Consider the following 9,618-nt stretch of genomic DNA (forward strand, 5'->3'; position numbering starts at 1 on the left):
GTGATGGTTAAGCAACCTTGTGTATAGCAAATGTAGCCCGACACAGGCAGGATGATGCTGAGAGGAAGGGCAGCCCCATCTTCTGGAAGCTGATGTGTTTCCCCTTTTTTGGCATGTAAATTGAAGCAAGAAACCTGCTTTTGGGTGAGTTTCTGCGCTAAGTTCTGCCGGTAAAAGGCTCCACTAAGCAGATGTGCTGTCCCTACCATGAACTGGTTTACACGTGTAAGTAAGCTCTGAGCAAGCTCTGTGTGAACTCACTGCCTGGCCCTAAAGGATTGGAAAAACAGGAAACTCTTTCAAAGGTGTCTAAGGATTTGATGTTGACATTTGAATTTCCCTTTCATATCACTGCAACATTTTTGTCCAGGCACTTTATCCAAGCACTGCAAAGCTGTCATTTCTTCCCAGTCAGAGATTTTGTGCTTTTGAAAATAAATCCAAGGAGGACAGAAAATACAAGGACACAGAATAATTTCAAGACACTTTAGTGCATGAGGCAAGTGTTCATTATGGACAACTGAGCCTTTTAAACCACTGGGGAAAAGCATAACTTGTGTGCAATTAATTTAGCAAAAAGACAAAGGTGTTCTGCCTCCTGAGATCTTTGATGCTACCAAAACGTATTCATCAGGAGAAACAGAGTTATAGCAGTGATAATAGTCTGGTAGGAGTTGAAGGGGACCAAAGACAATCCAGACTGCATGCTAAGCAGCTGGGAAAGCATCATTCTCGCTCAACCAGGCACTGAAGCAAGCAGTTGGGCTGAGAAAACAGGGCAGTGTTATTGTGGGGGATCCTCTGATGACGATTCACCTGTGAAATGGGCTCTATTTGCTAGCAGCTTGTGGTCACAGAGGCTGCAGGCATGGGAGCAGGCAGAGAGCATCTCGTCCTCTTCCCAGGAGCTTCTGGGAACCAGGTCCCAGAGCAGCAACTGTCCACAACTGTTCTTTAAAGATGCATCCCTTGATGCTGCAGCTGGAGCTGGCCAAATTTCCCTGCCTGTAAATTGCGCACTGGGAGGAACTGTGGAAAAATAATCCAGCAAGATTCTGTGAATATAATCCTTTAGATGAAACACTATCCCACTTGCAACCCAACTCAGCAAATGTTAATGTCCTGTCCCTGCATTTGCATTCCCATCAGAGCCATTTCTCCCAGACAATGGCTGCCTTTGCCCTGTTAAACACAGAAAGTAGGCATTTCCTCAGAGGAAGTTAATTTGGATTTTTAGACCAGGAAAAAAAATAAGAGTGGCAAACAGAGTCTTTTCAGTAACCTGGGAAAGTATTATCAGACAAAAACCTTTTCTCCTCAAGGGAAACACTTTCCAGAGGCCATTGAGAAGTTAAGGACCAACACATTACTTTAATATTGCCTTTAAATGAGGAAAACTCGATGGCCCTGCATTTAATTTTACCACTACACATACCATAGTCATTGAAGCCTGCAATATATTTTAAGTGTGATTCATGCATTTAGCTTTTGGTTCATTTCTGTCTTAATTTTGGAGCCATAATAAATCTAACTTTGGAGGTGCAGAATGATTAATTCCTCAACCACATTTTTGCTTTGAAGTGTCTATTTGCTGTGAAAAAAAAATAAGCCCTTTTGCTTTTTTTCTTCAGAGTCACAAAATACAAACACGCACAGATGCTTTGGGCCAGAGGAGGGAGCTGAAAATCTGTCTGGCACTGACAATTTATCTGGAATGAGGAGGGGGGCTCCTATCTCACTACCCCAGGGAAGAGTGCTGTATTTGTTAAACCCAAGCCACTGTGTGAGGAGACAATGGGAAAGTTGGGTCTCCTTTACTCCCTTCTTCACCCCCCATCGTAGTGTGGGGGGGGGTAGGGAATGGGGGAATGGGGTTTCAGTCAGTTCCTCACAAGCTACTTTCCTTCTCCAGATCTTAAAACCTCTACTCCCCCCCCACCCTTCCCCTCTTAGCAGACTTTAGTCATAATTTCACTCCCTTCTTCCCCCCTCATCGTGGCACGGGAAGGGACAGGGAATGGAGAGTGGAGGTTTCAGACAGTTCTCATTCTTCTTAGCTGGGTAGCCCCTGGCAGTGCTTGTGGATGCTTTTCTCCTCCCCTGTGCTGGGGCAGTCAAGTCTTTCTTGCCACAGCTGCTGTGGCCTGTTACAATGTTCCACACATGACACAGGTGTGGATCACTCTACCCTGCCCTTTGCAATGGATTTCATGGATTAAACCCTGATCTTGGCAATGACCTGACTTGTCATTTGGCTGATGGGTCTACAGGTATGCTTGCATTTTGCATGACAAGCAAATGAGAAAGGGTCACCATACAAAAGCAACAGCTGATAGAGAGGAGGAAAGAAATTCAGCAAGTATTTTATGGGCAATTCCCAAACTTTGCTCCACAGTAGGTGCAGTTTGGGGTACCCAAACCTTCTCTCTCTTCCACAGCTCATGTTACTTTAACTTGACGAGGGACCAACTATAGGCAAAGGGAGACTGAAGTTTTGGAGAGGGCAAGAATGTCTTTAGCCATTCACTCCTTACACTACTTCAGGACCATAGCAGAATACATAAACCTCTAGCTCCAGCTAGAGGCCGTTCATGGTCAGGTTTCTAACCTGAAAGTGGCTTTGGGCAATTGATGCGCTTTGAAAAAATCCTGCCCGGATCCCCCTCACAATCAGAATCTTCTTCTTCACCCTCTTCCTCCTCCTGCTCCTCTACCTCCTTCAGCTCTTCCTCCTCTACCTTTATATTCCTGCTGGAGCACTCTTCAATGTTGCCTGCCCTATGACTCCTCCTCTGGAGCCACCACCAGAGACGGAACAGCAGGACCAGGACTCCAGCACTAGCCCAGAACTGCCAGTGATTCAGGGCAGCAAAGAGCAGGGATCCCCCGGTCAGGCAGCCGGCTCTCACCGCACTTTTGCCTTCGCAGTTTTTGCCTTTAGCCACTACAGGAAGAGTCCCCTGGAACGATCCTCCCCTCTGGAGCCCTTCACCTCGGGGCATGAGGGTCTTCGGAGGATTGTAGACAGCAAAGCAGTCACCCCCCAGTCCTCTCAGGAGACATGATATCCTGCAGCCGCAGAGGAAAGGCTTCCTGCACCAGCCTGACAGGGCTATGGTTGTCAGGAGGTGCAGCACAGATGTTTTGAAGGCATCGGTGGAAAAGCCAGTGCCCACCAGGTTGCAGGCACAGAGCTGCAGGCACTTGAGGTGGAAGCTGTCCCCCAGAGCCTGCCTGGCCATACCCCTGAAGAACTTCACCTCTGCCACAGCGTAGGTCTCTGGCCACATTATGTTTGAAGTGAAGCTGTCCTCTGTGCTCTGGCTACACACAAAGATATCCCAGTCGCCTTGTTGCACCCCAAATATGATCTCTACAAAGAAGGTTCTTTTGGAGGCATTTTTTAGCTTCAGCTTGCAGGAGCAGCTGGAGGGCAGCAGCTTCATATGGAAGCGACGTGACTGAAGCAGAACTACCCAGGCCACGCTCACAAACGTCTGCAAGCAGCACACAGTTTTCTGCACGACTAGGTAGGAGGCAGTGCAGAGTGTGTGGAGGAGCCTGGGACCCTGCTTTCTCTTCAGTTCCTCCTCAGAGTGGTGGAGGAAGCACAGCATGTTCCCCACCAGCTGCTCATTCGTGCAGGTGCGTTCCAGCTCCACGCATATGCAGGCGAGCGTTGCTGGGATCTCCCCTGGGGTGCCCGGCTCCAGGTGGAAGACATGCCCACGGGGAGCCTTGGAGGGCACGAGCATGCTGTAGAGAGCACCATCCTCTTGAGGACTCCAACCTTCAAATGCGCTGCCCACACCAATGGCTGGTTGTAGCACGGAAGAACTGATCTGAGAAGAGGTCTTGCAAGAGGAGGAAGAGGTCGCCCACCAGCTCCTCGACCACTCAGCTCCAGTAGGTCAGGTTGTGCTTTGGCCACTGGCTACGCTTTGCAAAAAACCTGCCCAGATCCCCCTCACCATCAGAATCTTCTCCTTCACCCTCTTCCTCCTCCTGCTCCTCTTCTTCCTCATCTTCCTCCAACTCCTTCCTCTTCTTCCATCTCCTCTACCTCCTTCAGATCTTCCTTCTTTATTTTCCTGCTGCCCACCTTACGACTCCTCTTCTGGAGCCACCACCAGAGGCTGAATGACGCTCTCGCTGCGTCAGGTGGTGCCCGAACAGCCTGGACAGGGCCCTGTCCAGAGGACCCGGAATAAACAGGACAGGGACCCGGAATGAACAGGGACCCGGATACAGCCACTCATTACAATAGGGATTGTTGTATTGCTTATTGTATTTTGCTTGCCAGGTGCCTGTCAATGCTTACAAAACGTGATGCATTCAGTTATCGCTAAAGTAACCAACCAGGCACTGCTTGAACAGGAAGAAAAAGGGGGAGTTGCTGCAGAATGGCGTGAGAAGCAAGGCCATGGGTCTAGGGAGCAATTGTTCAAGCAGTGTCCTGTGTAACTTAGTATCACTCTCCTATGAAATTTAATAGGAAGAGTAGGCCACGCTACATCTTGAGGCAAATGATGGAAAGGAAGGTCATAGCTGTGTTACACAGTAACAAGAAGTAGGAACAAGATGTATGTTTCAAGGATCTGCTGTTCCCGAGAATGAGAAGGCAGCACAGTTCCCAGACAGCAAGATGGGTGATGTAACCTTTAACCAAGAACCAATCAAGCTGTGATAACTATAATATGCATTAGTGGCAATTATAATATGTATTAATGATAGTATAAAAGAAAGCCATTAGCCATAATAAATCGAAGCTTGCTTTATCAACCACATTGGCTGGCTGCATCTTCCCTCTTGCTGAACAGCAGGACCAGGACTCCAGCACTCACCCAGAGCTGCCAGTGATTCTGGGGAGCGAAGGGCAGGGATCTCCAGGCCATGCTGCTCTGCTCCTGAGTGCTGGGCTCCAGGCTTCTCCACCCTGTGGCCACGTTCCACAACCAAGCAATGCACAGAGACAGAAGCAGCATTCGTTCAAACACCCAGTTTATTGGATACTTTTCCCAGAGTCAAGGCCTCTCTCAGCTGCCAAAGATCAGGAATCTTCTAAGCCGATCTTGCAGCTCATAGAAGTCACGCAGTGCCTCAGGAAGGGCGGCTGGGTCCTCTGCCAAGTGATGGAAGAGGTTTGGCGGTACGGCATTTTGGAAGGATGAGGGCAAGTGAATCTCCTTGGGCACATTCTCATTGCCAAAGAAGAAATTGTTGAGGCGTTTCTCCTTCAGGCAGCAGTGCAGATACGACCTGACATCCCTTAGCCGTTGCAGGAAATGCTTGCTGCGCCAGTTTGACAGGGGTACGGTTGTCAGAAGGTGCATCACAGCTGTCTTGAAGGTATAGACGGAAAAGCCTGAGCCAACATGTATGTAGGCAAAGACCTGCAGGCACTTGAGGTGGAAGCTATCACGTGGAGCCTTCCTGGCTATATGCCTGAAGAACTTTACCTCCGCCACAGCATAGGTCTCTGACCACATCGTCCTTGGGGTGAAGATGGCCTCTGTACTCTCACTGCTCATGAAGATGTCTGACTTGCCTCGCCGCACCCCAAATATCAGTTCAATGGTGAGCTTTGGCTCATTGTCTTTTGTCACTTGAAATCTGCAGGAGCGACTGGAGGGCAGCAGCTTCAAACGGTATTTGGATGACATAGGATAAACCATCCAGGCAGCTTTCACCAACTGATGGAACCAGCGGGCTGTTTTCTGCACATCTAGGAAGGAGTCGGTGCAAAGAGTGTCAAGAAGGCTGGGTTCCTGATTCCTCCTTAGCTCCTCCACGGGGTGGTGGAGGAAGCACAGCATCTGCCCTGGCCTTAAGCAAGTGCACATCAGCTCCACGCGGATGCGGCAGGCCCTCATTTCCTTCTGCTCTGCAGTGCCTAGCTCCAGGTGGAAGGCATGCCCACGGGGTGGCATCATGGGTATGAGAATTCTGTAGACAGTATCTTCCTTAAAGAGACTCCAGCCTTCAAAGGGGTTGCCAACCCCAATTTCTTCTTGCAGCACTGGGTAGAAACTATTTGCACTGAGCTCCCTACAGACAAGGATGAAGGTGTGCACCAGGTACAGCACTGTCCTGCAATCTTTGGTAGTGTCCTGGACTGGCAACCGGAGGTGCTCCTCAATAAACCTTCCCAGATCATTTTCATCATCATCTTCCTCCTCTTCCTCATCCCTGTAGCCACTGGAGCTGTCATCATTGTGGTCGTCTGCCTGATGACCCCACCTCTTGAACCACCACCACCAGAGACCAACTAACAAGACCAAGAGTCCAGCAATTGCCCAGAGTGCCCTGTACTGCAGGGCAATGAAGAGCAGGGATCTCCTGGCCACGCTGCTCTTCTCCTGAGTCCTGTGCTCCAGGCTGCTCTGCTCCAGCTCTTGCAGGAGCTGAGCTATCTTACGGCTCAGGTAGAGATGACGCCGCTCCATGCGCTCACATGTAGCCTCATCCAGCTCCTCACCGACCATCTGTGGGTACTGGATGATGCTTTGCAGCAGCATCAGAAAGAACGTGGTGACAGCCATGGCCTGCAGCACAGAAGGGCTTCAATGGGCCTGGGAAGGATCTGGGAGGGGAACCGCAGAGAGAGGGGGGCCAGGAGGAGCTGGGGTGAGGCAGCCAGGAGGCAGCAGGGCCTGTGCCCAGCCCTGGTGTCGGCAGCACTGTGCCCTGCCCAAGGCTCTCTCACCAGCAGCTGGTCCCTTGATGCTGGGTAAGAACCCACCTCCCTCGGGGCCGGTGTTTCTTACCCAGACCTCATCCAGCCCAGCCTCCCCCGTGTGTGTATTCACTGCCAGCCCAGATCACACTGGGCAGAGCTGCCTGGGTGTGCCCCTTATAACCTGCAGCCCCCATTGTGATGCCACTGGTGTCACAGATACAGGAGCCAAATACAGGCGCAGCCGCAGCCAACCCCACCCTTGGGCCTCACCCTGGCCACTCTGCTCACAGATGCCCTGGGCAAGTTAAAGCCCCCAAGACACCCCCAAAGCACATGCCCTAGTTCTGGCCAGAGCACATTTTAACCTGTTTTATCACCCTCCCCAAGCAGCCAGCACAGCTGAGCTGAGTTAGCCCAGGCTCTTTTCCACACCACCTGACACCACTCCCCCATAAAAGGGGCTGGTTGGGGAGGGGGGCTCCTGGGTGTCTCCAGCGCAGCCTGTTTGCCTTTGTGTCCTGCAGTGCTCTGTACTCCTTGGGTCTGTAAGGTACTCTGTGTTATCACAGGGTGGGGATGTAATTGCCTGTTACTGTTCTACTTTCACAGTGCCTTTGTCCATAAGCTGTCCTGATCCCAACCTACAGAGGCTCTGTCTCTGCTCTGGGAGTGAGGGAGTGGTGTGGTGCTCAGCCACTGCTTGGGGCTGAGCCACCACACACGGGTGTCCTGGTTTTGTCTGGGATGGAGTCAGTTCTCTGACTAGCAGCCTGCACACTGCTGTGCTTTGCCTTTAGCATGAGGCTCATGGCAATAATGCGTAAAAGGGGTCTGGCTGGGGAGGATCTGGAGTGGCTCTGCCTGATTCCAGCATGGTCTGAGTGCCAGCTGGGCGTCTGTGTGGTTGTCAGGTCAGTGAAGTGCCTTGTGTCATCACCGTTGTGTATGTTCTGTTGCAAGTCCTGTTGTTGCCACACAGCCCCACCATTTGCTGCAGACTGATCCAGACTGCACTGGAAAAGGGTGAAGCCCCTGAGCACCTGGAGTACATTGACGATGGCATCAGGTGGGGCAACACAGCAGAGGAAGTTTTTGAGAAAGGGAAGAAGTTAGTCCAAATCCTGCTGAAAAGCTGGTTTTCCCTGAAAATGAAGTTAGGCCAAGGGACCTGCACAGAAGGCCCAGTTTTTAAGACTAATTTGGCATGACAAGTGCCATCAGATTCCAATGGATGTGATACATAAAAGAGCAGCTATGTCTCCACCAGTGAGCAAAAAGGAAACATGAGCTTTCCTCCATGTTGTGGCTTTTTGGTGAATGCATATTCTGAGTTTAAAACCCAGTGTAAGCATCATGTTGGCAAAGTCAATGAGGTGATGGGCTCAGTGGACCCTTCCCTGGCAAAAGGCAAAAACTATGAAGGCAAAAGCGTAGTGAGAGCTGGTCCCCAGCTCTCTGCAGCTCCCCTTCCAGATCCTTCCCAGGCCCACTGAAGCCCTTCTCTCCTGCAAGGAATGGCTGCCACCATGTTCTTTCTGATGCTTCTGAAAAGCATCATCCAGTGCCCGCAGATGGTCAGTGAGGAGCTGGATGAAGCCACGTGCAAGCACATGGAGCAGCGTCACATATACCCGAGCCAGACGGTGACTCTGCTACTGCAGGAGATGGAGCAGAAGAGCCTGGAGCCCAGCACTCAGGAGCAGAGCAGCATGGCCTGGGCAATCCTTGCTCTTTGCTGCCCTGAATCACTGGCAGTTCTGGGTTAGTGCTGGAGTCCTGGTCCTGCTGTTCCGTCTCTGGTGGTGGCTCCAGAGGAGGAGTCATAGGGCAGGCAGCATTGAAGAGAGCTCCAGCCGGAATATAAAGGTAGAGGAGGAAGAGCTGAAGGAGGTAGAGGAGCAGGAGGAGGAAGAGGGTGAAGAAGAAGATTCTGATTGTGAGGGGGATCCAGGCAGGATTTTTTCAAAGCGCATCAATTGCCCAAAGCCACTTTCAGGTTAGAAACCTGACCATGAATGGCCTCTAGCTGGAGCTAGAGGTTTATGTATTCTGCTGTGGTCCTGAAGTAGTGTAAGGAGTGAATGGCTAAAGACATTCTTGCCCTCTCCAAAACTTCAGTCTCCCTTTGCCTATAGTTGGTCCCTCGTCAAGTTAAAGTAACATGAGCTGTGGAAGAGAGAGAAGGTTTGGGTACCCCAAACTGCACCTACTGTGGAGCAAAGTTTGGGAATTGCCCATAAAATACTTGCTGAATTTCTTTCCTCCTCTCTATGGGCTTTTGCTTTTGTATGGTGACCCTTTCTCTTTTGCTTGTCATGCAAAATGCAAGCATACCTGTAGACCCATCAGCCAAATGATAAGTCAGGTCATTGCCAAGATCAGGGGTTAATCCATGAAATCCATTGCAAAGAGCAGGGTAGAGTGATCCACACCTGTGTCATGTGTGGAGCGTTGTAACAGGCCACAGCAGCCGTGTCAAGAAAGGCTTGACTGCCCCAGCACAAGGGAGGAGAAAAGGATCCACAAGCACTGCCAGGGGCTTTCAGTCACCACTGAGGCAGTCCCATTGGAGCTGCAATTCACAGCTCCCAAGGACAGATTTGAAGCAAATTAAGGTCTCCAGGTTCATATCCACGTCACTGCAGTCAAGGCAGTCCTTGAGCTTCACATCCATATGAGACTCTCTTTTTTTGATGGGAACAAGGTCCAACATGACACCTGTCCCAATATTCTGTCACTTGGAGGAGGAACTCCTCATCAGTGGATTCCAGATACTTCTTCCATTGATTGTGCCCTATTGTGTTGTCCCTCCAACAGGTCTGAGGGTGAACGAAGCCCCCCATAAGGAACAGGGCTTGTGAAGTTGAGGTTGATTTTCCTGATCTGGTAGCCTATAGCAGACCGCTGTAGTGGATCACTGTGGCAGTTGAAACCATATG

General features: G+C 50.6%; 1 protein-coding gene and 1 pseudogene across 2 annotated transcripts; both read right to left on the bottom strand.

The window, feature by feature from the left end:
• Window positions 1–3,036: 3,036 nt before the first annotated feature.
• LOC311197010 (inositol 1,4,5-trisphosphate receptor-interacting protein-like 1) lies at window positions 3,037–4,425 on the bottom strand (annotated as a pseudogene). Its single transcript has 3 exons — window positions 4,360–4,425; window positions 4,103–4,189; window positions 3,037–4,059 (listed from the first exon to the last, which is right to left on the bottom strand). The product of its transcript is annotated as an inositol 1,4,5-trisphosphate receptor-interacting protein-like 1 (transcript).
• Window positions 4,426–5,036: 611 nt separating this feature from the next.
• LOC311197011 (inositol 1,4,5-trisphosphate receptor-interacting protein-like 1) lies at window positions 5,037–6,542 on the bottom strand (the record flags this gene model as incomplete). The annotated part of the gene is made up of 1 exon (XM_084270698.1): window positions 5,037–6,542. The coding sequence occupies one exon, from the start codon at window positions 6,540–6,542 to the stop codon at window positions 5,037–5,039; it is 1,506 nt and encodes a 501-aa protein (XP_084126824.1).
• Between the last annotated feature and the right edge of the window lie 3,076 nt (window positions 6,543–9,618).

Source organism: Gallinula chloropus (assembly GCF_964237585.1).
Source record: "Gallinula chloropus genome assembly, chromosome: 14".
NCBI classification, from domain to species: Eukaryota; Metazoa; Chordata; class Aves; order Gruiformes; family Rallidae; genus Gallinula; species Gallinula chloropus.